At 42.1% G+C, this 23,237-nt stretch overlaps 1 protein-coding gene across 1 annotated transcript; it reads left to right on the top strand.

Annotated features, from left to right (window-relative positions):
• Nucleotides 1-1,326: 1,326 nt before the first annotated feature.
• On the top strand, nt 1,327-14,761 carry tada2a (transcriptional adaptor 2A). Its single transcript, XM_084351993.1, has 15 exons — nt 1,327-1,433; nt 1,936-2,042; nt 2,133-2,192; nt 2,275-2,366; nt 3,463-3,620; nt 4,195-4,283; nt 4,540-4,612; nt 4,710-4,773; nt 6,779-6,822; nt 9,768-9,878; nt 11,335-11,406; nt 11,861-11,993; nt 12,418-12,461; nt 12,835-12,914; nt 14,302-14,761. The coding sequence occupies exons 1-15, from the start codon at nt 1,409-1,411 to the stop codon at nt 14,485-14,487; spliced, it is 1,338 nt and encodes a 445-aa protein (XP_084208119.1). The 5' UTR covers nt 1,327-1,408; the 3' UTR covers nt 14,488-14,761.
• Nucleotides 14,762-23,237: the final 8,476 nt, after the last annotated feature.

The raw sequence follows: 23,237 nt of genomic DNA on the forward strand, positions 1-23,237 counted from the left end.
GGATTAAAAAAACCAGCTGCAGCGCACAGGGGTGTGATGTAGTTTAGTCCAATATCCGTCATCTATCTGTCCATTATCCAGCATTGTACTGCACACTGACCCAGACAAGGCTCAGGTGGTGCTGTTTGCTCAGAGAAAGACAAAGAGAGACTTGGAGAGCGGTCATTGTTTCCTCAACAGACGTGGTTCAAGATCAGCACCGTGTGGTGGAGCGAGGAACGACCACAGTCACACATCTTTGTGGAAACGACCCAGAACAGCACCGAGTGTTTCTTAAAATGATGTGAGGACGTGTCACGATCCCGTTTTAATGAAAGGAGCGTCACACTGGGAGCTGATGCTGCGTCAACCTGCTGCTTTCTTCTGACACTTAGCACCAGAATAAAACAGTACACAGTCGTGAAATCATGAGCTGTACGGCCTTTTTGTGATTCACTGAGCACAAACAGCATAAATCAACAAACATCAATCTACTGCTGGGCTCCTCAGTCATGGGGAATATTGTACACTAAAAAGAAGGAAAGTAAAACGCAAGAAATACACTGAAACTGAGACAAAATGACTTAAAACCAGAATTTTCTGCATGTGCATCAGGATAGTTTTACTTGTTTCAGTCTAGAAATAAGCTGACTGGTTACACCGAATATTAGCAAATCATTCTCCTTTTTTTACATTTATTATATGATAGCCTATTATATTATTTATTTATTTATTTGCATTTTTAAGTAAGCACACAAAAAAGGACGGCCAAGGAACAATGAAAAAAATCCCTTATGTAATTGGATAATTACTTTATGGACATGCATCGTCTTGATATAAAATTAACATGGCAGGGAAAAATAGAAAAAAACTAAGTTCTGCACCTTTAATTTGTATTAGTTTCATTGGGCTTTACCTTAATTTTCCTAGATGTGAAATACTGGATAATTTAACTCTTTTGGACAAAAAACATGTATTTAAATGAAACCCAGTGGAAGATTTAGAGGGGAAATTAGCCTACTCGTTGGTGGAACTGCTAAGATAAGATAAGATAAAATGAAATAAGACTTTATTAATCCATCAGCAGGGAAATGCACATGTTACAACAAGAGTCACAGGCAGAGGGAAAAGACTGAGATATAGATTAAAAAAGAACATGTAAAACAGAACAAGCAAGACAAAAAACAAGGAGTATGCACATAATAACTGCACCCATGGCTGTAATACACACATAGTGTGTAGCAATGTACTTATACTAATACTTCAAAATTGTACCTCAGCAGCCTGCAGTACTTGAGTGTACCTGTAGTTGCCTGTTATCTCCGGAAGGTGGCAGTAATATGACACTCGGGACACTGGCTGCCGTTAATTCTCAGTAGAAGAAGAAGAAAAAGGAAAACATCCATTCTGGCTTTACTTTTGTTTAATTATGGACCGTCTGGCATCTTTTGGAAGTAAGAGTTTGTATGGTAGAAATAGTTTTACAAAGTAAAATGTGACCGCTGCCGCTTCAAACTAAACAGCTCGCTCCTTTGTCCGTGTATCTCTGGTTAGCCACATTAGCTCCACACCTGCTAGCATTGGTTTGTTAACGGTAGCATATAAGCTAGCTCGCTGCCTTTTACGTGTTATAGATATTTGTCTTGATGTGAATATTGTCGCTATAAACAACATATCGTGTGGTTTCTTGCAGGATAACTTTCAGCCACGCTCTGCTATAAACATGATGTAATTAAACCTAACGTTACTTTAGCTGTAACGAGCAGCGTTAGCATAGCTAGCACGGAGGATATCGTTGTAAGTGATGGTTTGTTTACAGTCGGACATTAGCTTTAACTCTGGGCTGATTTTAGAGGCTGTCAGTCTGATTCATACTGAATTAACTAGCTAGCTAGCTTGATGACAAGATGATAGTATGTCTTGGGTAAATATTATTCCCATGTTTGTCCATTTCAGACGATCCTTTTGATAAACCACCATGCAGAGGGTGCTCATCATATCTAACGGAGCCATACATCAAGTGTGCAGAGTGTGGACCCTCACCTTTTTTACTCTGCCTCCAGGTGAGCACATGGCAAACATACACACGTATTATTACAGCTCTTGTTTATTCCCAGACCACTCAGCCTGACTCAAATCAAACTTCATTTCAGTGTTTCACCAAAGGATTTGAGTACAAGAAGCACGAGAGTGATCACAAATATGAAATCATGGTAAGTAAAATAAAGATTGTCTCAAACACACACAGTCACACGGACCATTTATCCTCACACTTTTCCTCCACTCTTAATACAGACGTCAGACTTCCCTGTGCTGGAGCCTGGGTGGACCGCACAGGAGGAGATGGCTCTGTTGGAGGCGGTCATGGACTGTGGCTTCGGAAACTGGTGAGTGCTTTCTCAGTTCTCTTAAAGGCGCTGCTTCTAGCTTGTATCTCTTGGTCAGATGGTCTCAAAAAAAAAAAAAAAACTTCATTAAAAAGTGTTTGTTAAGGCTAAAATATATCTTTACTTTACAATCCACGTTTGCCTGGATTTTATGTTCATCTATCATGTCTTTGGATGTGCAGCTTGGGAGATTTTCATGTACCTGGACATAATGTTGATCCAACTAAATACAATTAATATATTTCACCATATGATATGCAAACACAACCACTCCTTTTACATCGAGTGACCGGAGGAAAGTTATCACAGCTCCGCACCAGAGCCACAACGATTCATCGATTGGTTGTTCACCATTAAGCTGATCACAAACTATTTTTATTTTAATGGTTTTTGTAATTTTTTTTTAAGGGAAAAGAAAGTAAAAGTTCTCTTTTTCTAGCTTTCTAAATGTGAATATTTCCTGGTTTCTTTACTCCTCTATGACAGTAAAACTGAATATAACACTTGAGGACGTCATTTTTGGCTTTGGGAAAGACTGATTGACACTTTTGTTTATCGTTTTTTTCTGACATTTAACAGACCAAACAAGTCGTCGTTTGTTGCAGCCCTGCTCTGCACCAATACCCGCTGTTACGTGAAATATGAATTGTTGCGGGTCTGTTTTGCAGACTTCAATGTGAATCTCTAAGTTTAGCTAGAGTGCTGCTATTGATGTAAAAATAATTAATGATAAACTCTTGAAACATGTGAATAAGCTCACTGGCTAAGAAATCCAGGCCAATGTGATTGAAGTTTATCACCACTTGTGGTTAATTCTGTGCTCTTTTCATCATGAAATTGGTCGTTAACAAAAGCTTTTTTTAAGTACTACAAGTCTGTTGAGCATGATACGATCAAAACAAGGATTTAGAGGCTTAACTCCTTTCTTGGAAGCCTTGAGTGGAAGGTCTTAACAGTTAATCATATAATAATAATATCTTAAGACAAACAACCGCAGTCTGTGTACTGCCTGATATCTTAAGGACTAGTGTATTAACTGCCTTTGAGCCATTGTTGCACACTAACAATTTTCATTTGTGCCATTTGTCTCCTGCAGGCAGGATGTGGCGTATCAGATGCGCACTAAAACCAAAGAGGAATGCGAGAGCCACTACATGAAGAATTTCATTAATAACCCGCTCTTCTCCTCCACCTTGCTGAGCCTCCGGAAAACAAAAGACTCTCGCTTTGCAGAGGGTGCCATTCCCTTCAAACGTCAGTATCCAAGACACGTTCTGCCTATTTTTATTGTTTTTCTTAAGTAATGTAACAAGAAGACACAACAAAATCCTTCAATTTCTTCTGCTTCCACATCTCGGTACACATTTAGGAACATAAAGCATTTAAGATTTTGGTTTAGTTATGAGTTGGCAGCCAAGCCCTGTCTGTTCCTGTTATCAAACAGTATTTAGATTAAGTTTAGAGAATGATAGGAGTGTTGATTCTTCTGGCAGAGCGGTGAGAAGGAAGTTTTGCATAAAAAAACTGAAGTGAACAGTTGGACAGAAGCAGTTGGTCAGTGAGGAAGTTGTCTCCGTTCCTAGCGGGCTTCAGATCTCCATCTGTCGCAGTGTTTGACAAACATTTCCTGTCAAACATTTCACACAGCCGTTGGCAAACTCAGGGAAGAGGGAGAAACTTGTCACATTTCTGATGTTTCTCAGGATTGCTCGAGGTGAAAACTAAATCTCAGAATGAGTTTTCAGTTGGAACACCTCTTGTATTCACGCACAATAAAAAGAAAATGTGTGTTATAGTCACATTTCTGTGTGTTTCTCTGCTATTACAGCCACTGATGACCCCCCTCGACCCACGTTTGACTCTGTGCTGTCTCGAGACATGGCTGGATACATGCCCGCCAGAGCAGACTTCATGGAGGTGAGGGGATACACGTGTCCTGTACCTGACTGTGTGTCGGAATGAATAAACAATTGAAACGGCCACTAGATGGTACATTATTCAAAGCGGTGACTCATGCCCGAATTGTTGACTCACAATGAGTGACTCATCCCATTGTTTGCTTTTTTATTCAGAGACAGTTTTCCAATGTGGACACTTATCTGTGATCATTGATTGGCTTCATGTGAACTTAAATCCAACAGAGAATGAAAATATTTTCTTATTTTCTCGTTAGGAGTTCGACAACTATGCAGAATGGGATTTGAAAGACATCGACTTTGTGGATGATGACTCAGACATCCTCCGTGGTGAGACTTTATTTATTGTTTTTTCGCTCGCAAATAGACAAAAATAATGTCAACTAAAATTTTCACAATCTTAATTGTGTTTATCATTTTCTTTCAGCACTCAAGCTTTCAGTCGTGGATATATATCATTCAAGATTAAAGGAGAGACAGCGGAGGAAGAAGTAGGTCCTCTTTTAATTCCCTAAAAGATGAATGTTGTTTATTCATCCAGCATCTTGTAATGACCCCTGTCTGCCAGTAGATGGCATTATAAGCCTCCTTATTGGCCTTTGTAGCCTCATTTCACACCGATGCTTCTTTATGCTTTCAGGTTGAATTAATGAATTTCATACTGAATTTGAATGTACATGGCGAACAGTTTCAAACCCCTCGTCTCTCCTCTTAATATTAATGAATTCATAATGCTAATATATTTATAATTTCTAATCTAAACATTTAATTATTCTTCTCGTTAAAAGCTCTTTACACACACGCGTCCTGGGAGACCGGGATTGTTACGGTGTCAGCAGCCTGATTATAATTGCATATTTAGCCCTTTTTTCTCTCGCTCTCTCATTACAAGCCACGGGGAGTCATTCAGGTGCAACCTTTGAGCTGCAGGAACCTCTATTCAAACCTCGAATATTTTTGGAAATTTGTGGGAAATGTGTCTGTCGCCTGGTGAACGCTGTGCATGCCAAAGTGTTTGACATGCTGCCCAGTTTGAGGCTGGCGAAGAGAGAGGCCTCACTGCAGGAGACTTTGGAGAATGTTTCAAAGCTCATAGATTATGAATGTTTTGTATTTCACCAGAAAAGACTGGAAATCAAAGTTCAAGATGAACCAGGAGTTACTTTATTCAACACTTTTAACGCACATTTGGCCTTTGAGCTCAAACAGTTTGATCGAAAGAAAAATATACAATACACACATGTAATGGTGACAGTTACTGGGTACAACTGGCTAAATACAGCAGTCCTGCAATAAGTCCAGACTTCAGGTTTTTGAGAGGTTATACTGACAAGTGTTTCCACAAATATATCAATTAGAGTAGACAAAGTAAGACACGTTGTAGTTCAACAGCAGCTTGAAGGATAAATTGACCCAAAAATGAGGATTCAGTCATGATCTTCTCACCGTCATGCCGATGGAAAGTCGACTGAAGTTTCGTAGTCTGCAAAACATTTCTGGAGCTTCACAGCAAAACAGCGTTCTCCTAAACAACTGACGAAGACGGGGACTTGTTTTAAAATGTAAAAAAAACACAACCGAAACAAAAACCGTAAAATGCCTCCATACAATTCGTCCAGTGTAATCCACGTCTTTAAAACCCCTGAGATACCAAACTGGTTTGAAAAGACGTTATTTACACTCATTTTTTTTTTTTTTTTTTAAGCCAAAATCTAATCCTACTAAACTGGCTGTTCTTTGTAGGTTTTGGACTGAAGGCATGGGGATTATTTATATAGCGCCATTCAAAGCAGTTCAGAGTGATTTACAGGGTGGTGGGGCGTAGAAATACATAACAAAGTAAACATTAAGAAAGAAGACAGTAAAATATGCAAATATACAGTTAGAAGATTAAAACAAATCGCATTTAAAAAGACAAAAGCAAGCAAATAAGTAGTTACTAATCAGAAAAGGGTGCATAAAAACTAACGGCACAAAACAAGCAGCGTGAAGCTCCTCCACCTTCAGCCTGTTAGCTGTCATTCTCGGACACAAACAGTCAATCCTTGCTGTAATCCATCCATCTCTAAATCAACTCTGAACGAGGTCGTGCTCTTAGGAAGGAGGAATGGCATGTCAGGCTGGGGAGGCATGTGTGTTTCCTATTTCCCTCCTCTTTCATGATCCTTATTTCATCTAACGTTAACTTGCAGCTTGTCAGAGAGGCTCAGAGGGCCGAGACCCTGAGCTCTGACCCTTGAACCTCACGGTGCACTTTTGAAGGGAGCCCATTAGCAATTTGACTTTAGTCTCAAAGCCAATTATTGAATAGATTTCAGCTCGCTGCAGTGTTCAAGACATATGTATATATTGGCTTTTCAAATGCCATAATGACTTTATAGTCCGTATCAGCCAAGATAATTGCATTTGAGCAAATGCCAGGTTTCATTTTGCACAGACACTGCAATCAGAATTTTAATTTGCATAGTAATAAATCCACATCTCCATTTCTTTCAGGGTTATCCGAGACCACGGACTGATCAACCTGCGGAAATTCCAGAGTAAGTCCTCTTATGAAACCGACACCGGCCCGGCTGCGACAGTATTCATAGCAACTCAGGGAGGCATCTGATATCTAACAGCCAAATCACCGCCGAGGTTTTCTGTGGATGCATGCAAACAACTCTGGTGTAATAACCACCGTTAACCTCAGTGGCCCCTCGGGCAGCCGAAGTGTGGCAACTGACTGAGCTCCTATTTACGATCAAGGCTGCGAATAGTCTACAGGGGCGGTGTGCCGCGGCATAATTGCTTCACTGTGAATAGATTCCCGTGCGATGAGAGATGCGGCCATTATGACTGAAATGCGCTGGGGGGGGGGGGGGGGGGCGGCTTCGTTTATTGATCCACCTGTCACAGGTTGGATTTCAGCGAGCGCAGTAATGTAATTCTGTGCATCTCCTGGGTTTGTGCATTAGAGGTCAGACAGACGGCGAGAGGCTGCTATGAATGGATTTTCCCAATTAAAGCCTCTTTTTTTTTAAAAAAACTACGTCCCACCACCCTGCTCGTTGTTGTGTCTCCACGTGTTGCTCTGTGAAATTGGCTCTGGTTCGGGAGTTGAAGAGTTCTCCCCTCATGTTTTATTTATCTATCCTCCAGCCTCCAGTTAGCCCTCCTCCCTCCCTTTCCTCCCTCCACTCCCTTATCTCCCCAGTCTCTCAAGACAAAAGGGAACTCAGAGTAGCTGTAGAGCTGCAGACTGGTTGTCATGGAGACTGTCAAAGATTGTGTGTCTCTGCGGTGTGTGTGTGTGTGTGTGTGTGTGTGTGTGTGTGTGTGTGTGTGTGTGTGTGTGTGTTCGTGTGTGTGTGTGTGTGTCACATGCAATAATGGAAGCAGAATCCGAGCCCGGGAGGCTCTCAGTATCATGTCTCAGTCACTGCTGGAGGCAGATTGACCAGCGTTGTTGTTTTTAGAGCCGCAGTCTGTCTGAAGACCTGTTAGAGCCTCGAACATTAAATGATTCAAGTCTGTTTTCTTTTTATTTCCTGCCGCCTTCGTTGTGCAGTCAGTGGTTTGTGTGAGGAGTCCAGCGTTGATGTCTCCTTGGAGACGTGGACAACATCGTTCTGTGTGTCCACCGTTCAGATTATGGCTTCACATGTTTAGCCTGAGATGGCAGCTGCTAATTAGCGCTCGCATTCAGGAGCCTGATGAAGGAACTTGACCGACACACACACACACACAGACACACACGCACACTCCTCTCACACCCCCACAACAGCTTTCCTCTCTTGCTCTGACACTTGTCTGTTACTCAGCAACATGGCTGATGCTTTGAGACGAACACAAGAAGCTCTTTAGAGTGTGTTCGCCTGTCGAGTGAGTTAAGTGCTGCTGAATACACATCGTGTGTGCTGTGACCGGTCTCAAGGAGAACGGGAATGCTTTTTGAAGCTGCGAGGTTGCTGGATCGGATGTTTTTAGTGGATTTTTGCCGTTGTGCTTTTCAACCAGGCTCTGAATTAGTAAAGGGAAAATAATCTAAAAACAAAACTAAAAGTAGAGAACCTGGCTCTTGGTCTTTTTGCACAAAAGGTCAATAGTGATGATAACAGGAAGCATTTAGATTTTTTGAATCAGGCTTTATTCACCATGAACGTGCTGTTTCAGAGCAATTTACAGTCGGTACAGCTAAATACAGACGTGAGAATATGAGAATGATATTTGGAGGCTCCCTGGTAGCTAACCTGGTGGAGCGTGTACCCCGTGTTGTGCTGCATGTTGCCTAGAAAAAAAATAGATACAAACAGGGTTGAATCCGAGCACGTCATTGTGGCAGTACTCCCTCTTAAATAATTGCGTCACTACAACCTCGTACCTCCATGAAATCAAAGAAAGTTGGCGAGCATTGCATTTTTTTGATGTTCACAAAGACCTGCCAAATGATGAGTCTGACGGTCAATAAACAATCTTGTGTTACCTGACTGGTGCACAGAGTGCTGTGGGGATGATGAATTATTGTGGGCTAACCTGGAAGTTGGTGTCGCCCTGGTTCCCTCGACAAAAAGCTTTAGTTTATGATACTTAGATGTTTTGTTCAGCAAGTTAATCCTCACAGGAGGAACAACACTTTTGTGATTTCAAAGCATAAATGAATTGCTAGAATAAAAAAAAAAACTAATGTTGGGCTATAAACAGACTACAGTGCGGTCGCGTTACATTACTGTACACGTTTTCTGTAAATAAATAGATCAATCTACAAGTTGTAAAGTTAGAGTCAGAATAGTTTGCCACTAAAGTCGGCCTGTAAAGACGGACTGGTGAGTAGATGAGTCTCCGTGTTCGGTGTGTTGACGTTTAATGTCCCCGACACCTTCTGTAGTCTCATTTAGCCGCTTGTTAGACACGTAAGTGTTTTCTAATTCTGTTGTGGGACATTTAATGATGACAAAACATGTAAATATATCAATACCCATTCAAAAATCCCATTGACTTTGAGACGAGGGAACTGGAAGTGCTAAAACGCGAACTGATTTCCAGGTTTTAGGACTATTGCAATCGAGCTCTGTGTGTGTTTGCTAGCAGGTGGAAACTTGGTTAGCAGCAGTTAGCGGCGACTCTGAGTATGAATTCAACATGTGGCAAATACTCAGATATTGCACCTTTTTTAAAAATGTGTAGATGTACACAGTCTGTTCTGTTACTGTTCAGACAGCAGCCACAAGAGATCATAACACAGACTGACTGTAATAATACGTAGTAGTTGTTTACAGGCCTGTAAAATGTTGATTCAGAGCTACATGTTAACTGCTGTTCTCTGGTGGAGTGCACAAATCAATTTGGGGTAGAAAACTTAAATAATAAACTTTATGACTCCTTGAATGCTGTAAAAATCATTGATGTGTAAAGCACTGGTGTGGAGGATTTTTCTTTCACATTTCTGTGTTATATTTGTTTGTATCCGCTGCCCACTCACTTCTCTCCTCTCTCGCTCTTCCAGTGCTGGAGCGGTGCTATCCGAAGGAGGTGCAGGAGCTGTATGATGTCATGAGACGATTCGCCAGAGTGGTTGGACCGATTGAACATGACAAATTCATTGAAAGTCACGCACGTTAGTATCTGGCTGAGTACACATGGATGGGCTCTGAAACTGTGTGCAACAGGCACAAACAGAGAATTAATTTAACTCAGCGATGCTCAGTGGTCGTGGCCTCAAAGATGTCTGTGGGAAGGTACCGTCAGCCACTACCCTCTTCTCTTTTTCTGAGGAGACTCCCAGTATATTTGTTGGTACAAATTAAAGGAAAAACAAACATACCACTGTGAGCTTTCAGAACAGCTTCAGTGTTGTTGGCTCACAATAGCTCATGAATCCGACAGAGTTCATTATGTGCATTTATTACACTTCTTTACACATTTATTTGGGTTTTTTCTTAAAGGTCCAGTGTTCAGTTGCTCTCAATCTGCAAACTTACAGCTAGATGCCACTAAATCGTACACACTGGACCTTTTAAAGTAAAAGCTTTCTGAAATCCTGCTTATTTGTTTCTGGTGGAGAGTAACATGAGAAGACTAATACCACTCTTATCTGTCCTTTTTAAATATATGGTTACAGTCAGCAGCCAGTTAGCTTAGTTTAGCTTAGCATAAAGATCAACAGCTGGAAAACCCTCCAACAATTCGCCGTTTAGTGGATGGTTATGTGCCGGACTATTTTGTTGGCTCTGATCAGTCGCTAGGCAACCAGCAAATAAGTTACTGGTCATCTTCAAGAAATAGTCCAGCACATGAGTATCAAAACAAGACACAATGAGCATTTCATTATCTTGTTAGTAAACATTTGCTTCTCTACGTGAAGGATAGAGCAGTTATCAGCCGATGTGTAGCAGTTTTTCCGATTATCGGTATCGGTGATTTTTGTGTCTGATCATCGGTAAATCCAGAAGATGGAAACCTCAACATTGTACTTTTGGTCTCCACCAACTCCTGAGAGGATTTCTGGCTTTTTACCTGCGAAATGTCTTCAGTGTTCACCAGCGGGTCACTTACTTTGGCTGTACGCTGTTTGGTGCTGAGCAGGTTGTGTGCAGAGAATTCTTCAGGAGCTTTTTGGCGCTTTGAGAGCGGCGAGAGTGAACGGAAACTGTAAAGTCGCAGACCAGACAGCTAAACAGAGAGGTCTGTAAAGCCAAGGAGAGCTGACAGAGCCAGGCTAGCTGTTTCCCTCATTACCAGTGTTGATGCTGCTGGCTGTAGTTTCATATTTAACAGACAGAAGTCTTATCTCTTCGGTCTTCTCATTAAACTTCCCGCCAGTAAGTGAATCAGTTTCCCAAGATGTCAAACTTTTCCTTTGAATTATTCGTCAACAGCACGCACACACTGTACGTGTATAAATAGACATTCATGGTTCGAACTCCTTACAAAACAAAATGCTGATTCATTGTGTTGGACGAGGTGTTGAGGCCGGTGAGACTTGAGCTTCAGTTGTGTGAGACGGAGTTGAGGGTGCTCTCTCTGCAACATCAGCGCAGATTTGCCTTCATCTCTTTTTTTTCTCCTTCCAGTGGAGTTTGAGCTGAGGCGAGAGATCCGCAGGCTGCAGGAGTACAGAAAAGCAGGGATCAAGTCTTTCTGCAGTGAGTCTAATGTGACCTTTTCACTCCTGTTCAACTTCACCCCATTTTAAAGTTGCACGCCTCAGCAGGGAAAATGTATTTATATTCAGATTGGAGCTACGCTGAAGTCTTTATTATGAATTTGGCTCTAAATTGTTTTAATTATTATTTGCTGCAGCAGCACAGTGTATCAGGTCTTTGGCTCGTTTGTTAATGCATGGCACACAAAGGAAAACTCGACTGAATATTTCATTGAGCTGCTGGATCGGCTGCTCTTGGAATAATATCAGAAAAATGCTGACAGAATTAATGAAAGATGTGAATATTCCCTTTTTATAATGAAATATTTCAGTAAATGAAGTAAAAATGATGTTGCCTCACCTGATACCCACACATCAGCCCGTCCAGACACAACATACTGCTTCTGAATCCCTTCCTGCGATGTGTCCGCTGACCTTTCTGTAACTGCTCTCAGGTGCCAGGGTGTATGAGCGGGTGAAGCGAATGCGGGAGGATGAGCGGAGGAAGCGGACCATGTTGTGTGACGTGCTGCAGTACATCCAGGACGGCAGAGCTTGCCAGCAGTGGCTCAGTAAACAGGCTGCAATGTGAGACTTCAAACTTCCTCCTTGTTACCCAGCGTGTGATAGAGGAGCCGGAGAAGTCGCGCTCCCTGGAGACGCTGACCTCTATCATCATGCTGAACACCAGGCGTGCTGAGATGAAGAGAGCAGACATTTATATTACTGTGCATCCCACTTCAGCCTCCGTCTCTTCGGTATTTTTAGTCTTTTTAACGCTCCACTGCTCTTGTTTTTTCATGGCGAGGCCTTTTTCTTTGGGTGCTTTCCAAGTTCTTCTAATTATTCTACCTTTTTTAAAAAAAAAAATCCTGAATGCGATGATTCATCTTTTTTTGGATGACGATCCTGGAGTGAGAGTAGCGAACAAAGCCTAGAGATGCTGTGTGTAAGTGGGACGTGTGTATAAATAAGATTGCAGAGATGCTAACACTTTTCTTTCTGATTACAGAGATGCTGGCATCACTCCAGCTGTCACAACAATCACAGTGTCGGGTACGAAGCCTCTCTCCACCTTTGCCTCTGTACTCCCTCCTCTCTGTCTCTCTCTGGCATGGCCCCAGGCACAGGCACATTAATGCAGACGCTCCTCCATAAATACACTCAGAAAATAGGCCCTACATGCATATTTATCTTCCTGCTTTTCATTCAGATGAGTTGCCTTTCCTTAACCTCTAGAGCTCGAATGGGACGCACGCTCCCACGCGGCTATATTTACACAAATTGCACACTGTAAATATTTGTTCCCATTTCTTCTAAGCAACAGAATTAACTGCATGTTGTCAGCCTGCTATTATGTTATTTGATGTGTAGACCAACACTGGTGCCGCTCGCCTGTTTTGACTGTTGTTGTATTTCTGCTCCGCAGCTACAGGCAGGCGGAGCGCCCCGCCTCTCAACCTGACCGGGCTGCCGGGGACAGAGAAACTCAACGAGCGAGAGAAAGAGGTACAGCTCTTTATTTGAAGGGTCACACAGAGAGAGTAAGGCCTCAGTATGCTTCAGATGAACTAGGTTGTCTGATGCGTCGCCTGTTTGCTTTAAAAAGCCAGGCCAGACTTTGTGCTTCAGACACAAGCCAACCTGTACTAAAGTGTCACATCAGTGTATTCAGATGAAGGAAAAGGCCTGAGCTGAATGAACATCTATTACAATGAAACATGCTTAGCTAAGGCAAGTTAAAGTGCTTTAATTAGTGTAAATTCTTGTAATTCTTGAAGAATCTTTATTTGATCACATATCATACAATGTACAACATAATGAAACTGGTATTCTGCATTTAACCCATCCCGAGGGAGAAGTGGGCGCACGTTAACCTAGTTGTCAACATATTTATTTATCAATGTTTGCATTTATTTGATCGTAACAATACAAATGAATATGGCACCATAACACTAGATTAATGTACGATGTAACTACTTTAAGGCGTGTTTAACACTCTTCTGCAGCCCTACTACAATTAAAAACTTGTAGAAGACCAACACCGCACATTTAGTTTTATCTTACCGCTGTAGCTACCCTGAAGTTCACCAGGATCACAGTGTGCAGCTGTGACGCACCGCCGCTATGTTCTCCACAAGGAGTTTTCTCATTGTGGCGCATTTCATGTCGGATGTACCACGAGGAGCCGCTCTGCACTAGAAAACCTGGACCCAACAAAAAGGCAGGTCAACGTGCAAAGATTCCCGTGCTCGGTATCGCCACCTATCAGCAACTTCAGACATCGCAGCATATTTTTAATCAACATTTGATCGCAGACTATACATTTTCCTAACTATATAAGATTTATCTTGCTGATTTAACATATATAATGAAGATCTACAGCATGTGACTGTTCTTCATGTGAGGAGTGGTGGTATCTAATGATGCACCTCGTATGGATTTCACAGGTGTTCGTTGTGTATTCCCTTTGGTTTCACTAAGGTCGCCTTCTTGAAATTACTCCAGTCAGCTTTTTTCATGGAAAATTCACACTTCTGATGGGCAGGTACAAAAATAGGACAGGTGGGATTTACACAAGCTGTGAGGACGGGCATAGTGGGAAACAAAATGTTACATTATACTACAGCAGACACCAAGAGAGAGCGCCGCTAACATTTCTGGAGAGCTGCATGGTGTCAGTTACCTAGAGAGAGAGAGAGGTAACAGCCAGGCTAGCAGCTCTCTGAGGCTGTACTGTAGCTAAATTTTACGTTAAATGTTTTCAGTATCAGTGTTTTGGATGCTGTCAGGTGATCTGGTCGGCACTTTTAAGCATACTGAGGTTTTATTTAAGACATTTCATATGCTTTCAATTGTTGTCGATGTCTCTTGCTAACCCTTTTTGTTCTTGTAGTTGTGTCAGGTGGTGCGGTTGGTGCCGGGGGCCTACCTGGAATATAAGCAGGCGCTGCTGAACGAGTGCAGACGGCAGGGAGGGCTGCGGCTCGCTCAGGCCCGAGCGCTGATCAAGATCGACGTGAACAAGACTCGCAAAATCTACGATTTCCTCATTAAAGAGGGCTACATCACGAAGGCTTAGCAGCGTTTGGTTTGACCACAGAGGAGATTAAATCGTGGCTCTTTTTTTTTTTTCTTCTAATCTTGTAAACATAAGCTTTTGTTTCGTCAGAGGTTCATATTGTTGCTGCTCCTTTGAAAGTTTGTAACATTTGTGAGATCTGGTCGTGTTTTTGAGTTGGAGATGTGTTTAAATGACAAATGTCTTTGTATATTTCTCTGTCAGACGAACAGGGGCTCATATTAACATGAGATGTATTTATTTCTCCTGTCATAAAGTGTTTATGAAAAAATGATTTGGTGTGTGTTGATATTGTAACTTGAACAGATTGGACTGAAATATTCGGTCCAGTAATTTACTTGACATTAAGTGATATGTAACCAGTGACCGAATGTAACTAAGTACATTTACTTGAGTACAATTTTGAGGTACTTACTGTGTGTAACTAGGCCCACAGGAAATTTGCTATATTTGTATTATTATTAGAGTACCTCACAAATTAAAGGTACACTATGTAGATTTGGAGAAGAAATTAAAACTCAGAAATTTAATATTAAGTGCTTGTTTTTTATATACATATCTATTAATGAGGTAATCTTTTCTATAAATGAATAAACAAACTGTTCTCAGAGGAAAATAAGGTCCCCAGGGCACTGTTTGAAGCTAGAAAGGTGGCAGGGTCCGCCACATGTAAACAAAGTCTAACAGTACAAAATTGTGTTGTCATTTAAGGTCAGTCTGTTTATTCAGACATGAAAACGAAGAGTTTGCTTGTTGAGTTAGTTCAGGCGTAAAAGATTCAGTCTGAAGATTTCCCTCCTCTGATTAAAACGTCTTCTCCAACACTACAGAGCGCTCCTCTAATTAATTTCAGTTAATTAAAAGTCTATCCAGAGAATCTTTTAGTCGGCGCTCAACTGAACATGCAAACATGTGAAATCTGTTAACAACTAAACTTGTTCGGATGTTAAAAGTTTCCAGTAATGAATAAACATTTACTGGACTTTAAATGGAGCAGCTCTTCTAGAAAACTCCTCTGGAAATGAAATCATACTAAACTCTAACAGCTGAAACATTTCTGTCTCCATTACATTTAGTTCTTACCTAAAAAATTCAATACCTGTCAAATGAAGTGTTTTTAAGGTGGACTTAGCTAGCACAGCTTCTTGTAAAACCACAAAACCAAGTATATATACTCATAATAATGTGTTTGTCTGCATAGCACTTTTTAAAATCAAAGTTACAACGTAATAATAGCAAATAAGACCCAAACCTTAAAGTAGGAGCCAGATAAAAAAGTTTATAAATGATAATAAATGTCATCAGTCAGGACAAAGCCTTATGATAAAGTGAGTTTGAAGAGATTTAAAGGAGGATACTGAGTTTTCCTGCCTGAGATCTTAACAGATATCAGCAGGAGTCGGCACCATTCAAGGCTTTTTAAAAAACAATCAGTAAAATCTCAAATAAAGATCTTAAACTCGCAGATAACCAGCGAGGACTGGAGTAAAATGGTCCCCTCTCTTTGTACGAGTTATATTAATCCACTGCAGCTTTAAATTCAAAAACAAAATGCAAACGTGTGTCTGTGAACGAGCTCTACATGTTTCCTGATAATCAACGATAGAGGCTGTGACAGTGGGGTCGGTGAGTTGATCCTTTCTGTCTCCATCTGTGGCCGTGTGGGCGCCGCGTGACGTGGGAGAGCTGTGATGAATCCAACGCAGGCAGGGGACCACCGGCCTCTGACGGGCTTATCTGAGCGGAGAGCAGCCGCCGCATCAACCTGAGCTAACAGCCTGATTATAACGGCAGATTCAGCTTTTGATGATAAGGACAGGACGACCGTGGAGGGAGCGTCTGCACTGAAATGCTGAAATGCAGGGATTTAAGAGGATGTGGAAGAGAAGAAACTCAGACTTTTCTTACACCTCCGCGCGTCTTATCAAATCATGGTTTCCCAGCAAACGAGACGCAGCAGAGTAAATTACTCCTTTCACTTCTGCTCATTTCACAGGATGCAGTTTTCCTCATGTCACACTTGGCGTCTTTACCCGAGACTCAGTTCCAGCCAGCCGCAACAAACCAGGCTTTGATGTGTCCTCTCTCCCTTTTATTTTCTGTTTCGAGCTTATGGCTGCAGATAGTGGCAGTTGGTGTTTGGTCCGCGGTGAAAGCTGATGAACAAATGTGACCTGAATTTTCGGGATTTAAAATGAGGCACTGCAATCAGAACAAACTGCACACTGGCTGAGAAGTCCTTCATATGACTGATGATGAAACCGGCACACAGTTTTTATTATGCAATTACGGGATAACTACATCTCTCCTGATTATGTGTTGCAGCCCATTAACAGTGAAGTTTCTGGCACAACTTCACCTACTTGCAAAGTGCAAGAAAAACAGAAAGCAATTACTACAATTACTACTACTAATAATACTATTACTACTAATAATACTATTAAGAGCAACTTTGTGGTGACACTGATGTATTTTGGGTTGAGGATCATCATTAGATATTCACCAAAAACAGAGAAAAATTTAAAAATTCAAGGTTTTTAACTGTACATGAACACAACATCTAAAAGTGACATCACAGTGGACGGAACACGTCCAACTGTGATGTCACAGTGGTATGAACACGTCCAGTTGTGATGTCACAGTGGTATGAACACGTCCAACTGTGATGTCACAGTGGCATGAACACGTCCAGTTGTGATGTCACAGTGGTATGAACACGTCCAACTGTGATGTCACAGTTGTCTGAACACGTCCAGTTGTGATGTCACAGTGGTATGAACACGTTGAACTGTGATGTCACAGTGGTATGAACATGTCCAACTATGATGTCACAGTTGTATGAACACGTTGAACTGTGATGTCACAGTGGTATGAACATGTCCAACTGTGATGTCACAGTTGTATGAACACGTCCAGTTGTGATGTCAAAGTTGCATGAACACGTCCAGATGTGATGTCACAGTGGACTGACCACAATGGGTCAAACATGGCCACTGATCACTTTAAGATCTATCCATGTGAAAAAAGGTGATGAAGTGCTGCAGTTAACTTGTTCTTGATGCTGGAGTTTAAACTCTTTCTACAAAGTTATTAAAGCTTCAAAATACCTCCAATCCTCCCTCTCATTTGACCCACGTCTAACCCGTCATTGTCCACAGTGAATGTTTCTTTTTAATTCAGATCATTTATTTGAGTTATTATATGCTGCATGTGAAGCTCAAGGTTGGTTTTCCCATTCAGTTCAGCCTCTTCAGCTGCAGAGGAGAGGGTTTGGGTCAAATTGAGCTGAGTGTTCAAATATTCTCAGCATGTTTATGTCTTCCTCCAAGGACACGTGTGTCACAGTCCGTGACTTGCTTTGAATCTCCTCTGACTGAAAGAGAAAAATGTTTAGACGACACCAGCAAGTGACAGGTTGTTTTCAAAGTCAGACGCAACAAGTCGGCAATTCATCAAGTCACAAGGTATTTACCCTTTTTTTCGCTGCACTGAGCACATATTTAGTTACCATCCAGTCTCCATCTCATATTGCCGGTCACGCTGAGCAGACTTCTCACCTGCTTCACCCAGCACATGTTGTGGCATGGCCTCCTCTCCGTCACTACAGAGTCAGTGCTGTAGTGGCAGGAGGAGCAGATGGAGCAGATGTTAGTGTCAATGCTCGGCATGTGTGCAGAGATGCAGCATTTCTCAACCCGCCCACATACTGTCTTCTCAGACACACTGTTTGCCTCCTGCTCTCTGATGGTCTCAGACTGCCTGCAAAGGTAAATTGTTGCTGACTTCTTTTAAGAGGAAACATTGGTCTTCACATACTGAGAGAAAGACTCAAACAGGCACATTTGGACAGTTTGCAAAAGACCTCTAGCATGTCACCAGAGTGGTAGATGATCATGTCATCTGTGTCAGGATTAGTTATTTTCCATCATTTGCCAGAAATCAATATTCAGATCTTAAAATATTGTCCAAAAAAACTGCTCATTTTTGATGTGAAGACAAAAGAAAGACTTGTGTTATTTGTCTGCTTGTTCAGAGAAGGTGAGTTATTATAAGAAGAAATGATAAAGAAAAAAATCAATTGTTCATTTGAATTATAATGAAGGTTTTAGGGTTGTTTTAGCTGTTTATTAGTGTGTGAGCTCTGCAGGTTAAAGAAGTTGTGTATTGTCCTGGTTTGGTGTTTCCTGTTCATCCTCGTGTGTCATGTTTTACTCTCCACTTCCTCTCTTTGTCTCTTTTCCCGCCCTTTCACTGTGTACAGTGTGTCTCATTAGTTAATCACTCTGTGTATTTAAGCCTGAGTTGTTCCCTCGCTCTTTGTTGGTTCACCTGTTCCCCAAAATCAGTCCTGTTTTCTATCATGTGCCTGTTCAACAGTCTTTGTGTATTCCTGTTTTCTTCCGCATGGCTTTACTGTTTGTTCTCTTGGTTTCTTCTTGTTGCCTTTATTGCTTTTTGGACTTTGGTTACCAACATGAAAGCTCGCTTTTTGGTCCTTTAATGCCTCTGTGTGTGTCTTGCATTTGGCATTTAAGAGTCTCAAGAACGATGGATAATCAGGATTATATAAAGTAATGATAATCTCTGTCAGGATTAATTATATTCCTTCGTTTGATTATTTGTATCCTACAGAGCACAGAGAGGAAGGACAGTCATGAAGAAACAGGGGGAATGATGCGACCTCCTCTAAGATACGTGATAATGTTCTGTCATTCAACATCTCTACTTATTGGTTTTCATGGTTTTAAGATAGACGTATGCTCTCATAATCTCGGAGCTATTTTTGTTTATCATAACAGTGAAAGTAGGCTACCGTGCTTTGGGAATTAAAAAGAAAACACGGCTCTCCTGAGAAAAAAATCAATCCGCCGGGTGTTCAGAGCTCCTCGTCTGCCGGTGCGTCATTGATTTTTAACTTTGCTGCTATTCAGGGAAAAGGGGGGGAAAAGATGCCTTCCACATATTTGCTGTGTGTTGGTGTGACTCTCTTTTAAAAGGACAAACTGCAACATACACACACACACACACACACACACACGCCACACGCCCTGCTTCAGCCATTACTGCTGGGTGGTGATTAACACAGAGGTGAACCCATCAACACAAGAGGTTACCTTGGCAACCAGGTCTGTGGCATGCTGAATGCTGGGAGAAGGAGCGGCGGTGGAGAGGAGGGGCAGGGGGCATCACACACACACACACACACACACACACACACACACACACACACACACACACACGCCCTGTTGCTCGTGCTCATTTGCTGGGCAGAAGAGTCGTGACTACCCACAGCCCCACCTCCCCTACCCCTCCATGTGTACGTGCTCTTCCTCCCTGACTCACTATCATGGAAGAAAGGGAGTAAATGTAAGCACTCAGACATAATAATATCAGAAAGAGATGTGATAACCTCGGCCGTTTTCTCTCTCTCTCTCTCTCTCTCCGTGGCTGGATGGTGTCAGGCATGTGTGCGTGAGCTGCAGATGTGTTTGTTTGATGTCACGGCAGCCGCCGATCTGAGCGGCGGGGAGGCTCCATGCTGCGCTGAGCCGCCTCGCCGCTCTCACATGTTGCCACAGCAAACACTTAGATCCCATGTCTATTTACCGCCGTCACAGCTGGCGCGACGGGGGCACCTGTGGGATCAGCAGCAACTTTATTTAGACCCCCCCCCCCACCAAGCAGCACCGGCGCTGACCACAAAGCACTTTCCATTCTCCTCGTCTTACCTCACACACACACATCAGCAGACTGAAATAAACATCTCTAGTGTTACGAGCCAGCTGGGATCATCGTGGATTTGCAGTGCATCTCTTGGTTTACTTTCTCAGGGATATTAATTCATCAACTTGTTAGCAGACGACACTGTGATAATCTGCTGAGGCTCTGATAACACACTCCTCAGGCTGGACTGGACTGTGACGGTATTTTTTTTGCGAAACAGATCTAGACAACTGAAGTAGATGGTGGCGACCAAACGGGTGTTTTAACCCAAACCATGACGTTTTCCCGACCCCAACCGAGTGTTTTCTGTGCCTTAACCTAACCAGAGCATAAGCACAGCGTTATGACGAGAGAGAAATAGAAAATTCAACCTGAACAGAAGTAAAGTTGCAACATAAAGAAACCTTAAGTTCATTTCTCGTGATTGGGTTGGATTTCCTGGATTGTGGTGAACTCTTTATGCACTAATTTGTGCCCTATGTGCATCAATTCCAGTGGAAATGTCTTTATTTTTATGTAAAGAGAAACATAAAGTCTAAATATTAACTGGGACCTGTCTCCTCTATCTCTGTTAAATCTACACCTGTGCCGAGGCTGTTCCTCTGCTTCTGCTCTCGCTCTGAACTCTGAAGTGCTCGCCGTAATCGCCAGCCTTCTCCCTGAATGATTTTTAGCAGCCTGACAGGGACCGGCGTGCTCATAATTCATTGTTTGGATTAACAGATCCCTGCTGGCTCTCAGAAAGAGTAAATAAGTAGCCATAGCTGAGCAGCACAGGTGATTGAGTGTCCATACGTTTGAGAGATGTGCAAAGGATTTTACGGTTAAATCACTGTGGCACCCTCTGCGCTGTCAAGCCCATCAGTTATCTTGTGTTACAGGCGGTCAGGGTTAATCAATGTCACCAGCCGCTCATTCAGAGCAGACAGCTCCTTCAGAACGTGGCTGCAGGTGCTTGTTATTACGGTGATGGTGTCATTGTAAATTTTCAGCCTCCGTGGCAGACTGGAGCCGTATTAAACAGGAGCGTCTTCCCAGAATGCCTCTGACTCATCTGACATTTCAGTCTGAACCCCCAGTCACTGTCTCTGCAGCCTGCAGCTCTGTCGTTCTCCCGCTCTATCTCTCTATCCATCTCCCCACTGTTTCTAATTCAAGGTTAACACTTTTTTTAAACATCGATCATCCCGCTCCTTTTTTTTTTTTTTCTCATTCCGTTCACAGACATTTTGTGTCACCGTTTCCTCGTCTCGTTAAACATTCATCAGGTGAGGTTCAATCAACACGAGCTCTTATCTCCTCTCTGTAAAAAAGAAAGGATGCATAGCATTTCAAAAGCGGGGTCAGAAATTAGTGTCAACAGCTGCCACGCTGGCTCTTTTTGCAGAGGCAGTCACCTTTGCACCAGTTTTTTGTGGTGGTGCCGCCTGGTTCGGCTGCTGTTTGTTTCCAGTTGATTGAATTTGGAATGTAATTAGGAGCGACTCTGAGGCAGGGGCCACGGGTTTATGGATAGTGTAATATCTCCCCCAGGAGCCCTTTGAAATAGGATTGACTTTGGAAGGCATGTCCAATTATGAATTTGTACACGGATATATTCACTAAGGGCGGCAGATGCAGCTGCAGTCTTGAAGGTCTCGGAGTCGGGGCCATATAGATGGACAAAACCTCTCAGCGTCTGGAGCTCGGCGAGGATATCAAGCTGTTTCCTCCAGGGCAGGGCATAATGAGATTTTTGAAATAACAGACCTAAAGAACAGACAGTATGTTTGTTTTCCATATCCACCATGCCCGGGCAACATTTAAATTGGTAATGTGTGCATTTATGTGCGAGCTTAACAAGTGCATAAAATTAGATTTCAAGTCAGGAGCGCACAGAAATGGAAACATATTGCCCGCGCCGCTGTGGAGTGTGATCCGACATGTTTATTGCATCTGTAACTCAGAGTTTACTCTCCGGGTTTTATAAGTTCAAGACCTGAACATGATCACAGACGTCCATGGAGGCATTCAAATAAACAGTTGAATGTTGAGCTACTGTATCAGGTGTTGCTCTCCTGTCACTTGCACGTACAGCTGTCTGTGGACTCTCTGTGAACCTTCAGGTTCAGTAAGTAAATATAGCGCATCAGTTTTACTGTCTGGATGCTAAACAGCACGCCAGAACACTGAGCTGCATGTTGCAGTGTGAGTTATTTTACCGACTGCCATTAACTGTAGATCTGCACTGCAAAATACAGCATTTTAAACTTCAATTTGACAATGACATTATCAACATCTTGATTGATCAATCGATCACTGTTCAGTTATCTATATGAACAAATGCATGATATACTTTCACCAACTGTACGCCGGAGAGGCTGTCTTCACCTGTATCCATTTGTTGGTGTGTTGGTTGGTTACTTTCACTCTTTGTTGGTTAGTTGGTTTGTTGGTTGTCTGGTTTGTTTGTTTGTTTGTTTGTTTGTTGGTTTGTTGGTTTGTTTGGTTGGTTTGTTTGCATGTTTGTTTGTTTGTTTGTTGGTTGGTTGGTTGGTTTGTTTGCTTGTTTGTTGTCTGGTTTGTTTATTTGTTTGTTTGTTTGTTGGTTTGTTGGTGTATTTGTTCGTTTGGTTGGTTGGTTTGTTTGTTGGGTGGTCGTCAGTTGATTGGTTTGATTGTTTTGCGTGTGTGTTTGTTTGTTTGTTTGGTTTGTTTGTTTGTGTGTTTATGTGTTTGGTTGGTTGGTTTGTTTGTTGGGTGGTCGGTCAGTTGGTTGGTTTGGTTGCTTGTTTGTGTGTTTGTTTGTTTGTTTGGTTGGTTTGTTGTCTGGTTTGCTTGTTGGTCAGTTTGTTTGTTTGTTTGTTTGTTTTGTTGGAAACTTGGATGGAAGATGGGTCTTGGCCCAGAATGGACCCCATTACTGTTTGATGTGGATCTGGATAACGGGACGGCTCCAGGGTCTCACTGCTGTGAAAAGGCAGAGAATAAAACCTGCTTGTGTTAATAAGTAAGCAGCTTTGTTACTTACTGATTTAGTAGAAAGA

The sequence above is a fragment of the Pagrus pagrus genome, assembly GCF_965226575.1.
Source record: "Pagrus pagrus genome assembly, chromosome: 4".
Classification (NCBI taxonomy): domain Eukaryota; kingdom Metazoa; phylum Chordata; class Actinopteri; order Spariformes; family Sparidae; genus Pagrus; species Pagrus pagrus.

Excerpts from the sequence above, each read along its gene's own strand:
- tada2a (XM_084351993.1), top strand. The coding sequence starts at position 1,409 with ATGGACCGTCTGGCATCTTTTGGAA. Across the intron at positions 2,193-2,274 it reads ATCACAAATATGAAATCATG|ACGTCAGACTTCCCTGTGCT; the intron begins GTAAGTAAAATA and ends CTCTTAATACAG. Across the intron at positions 4,774-6,778 it reads GAGAGACAGCGGAGGAAGAA|GGTTATCCGAGACCACGGAC; the intron begins GTAGGTCCTCTT and ends CATTTCTTTCAG.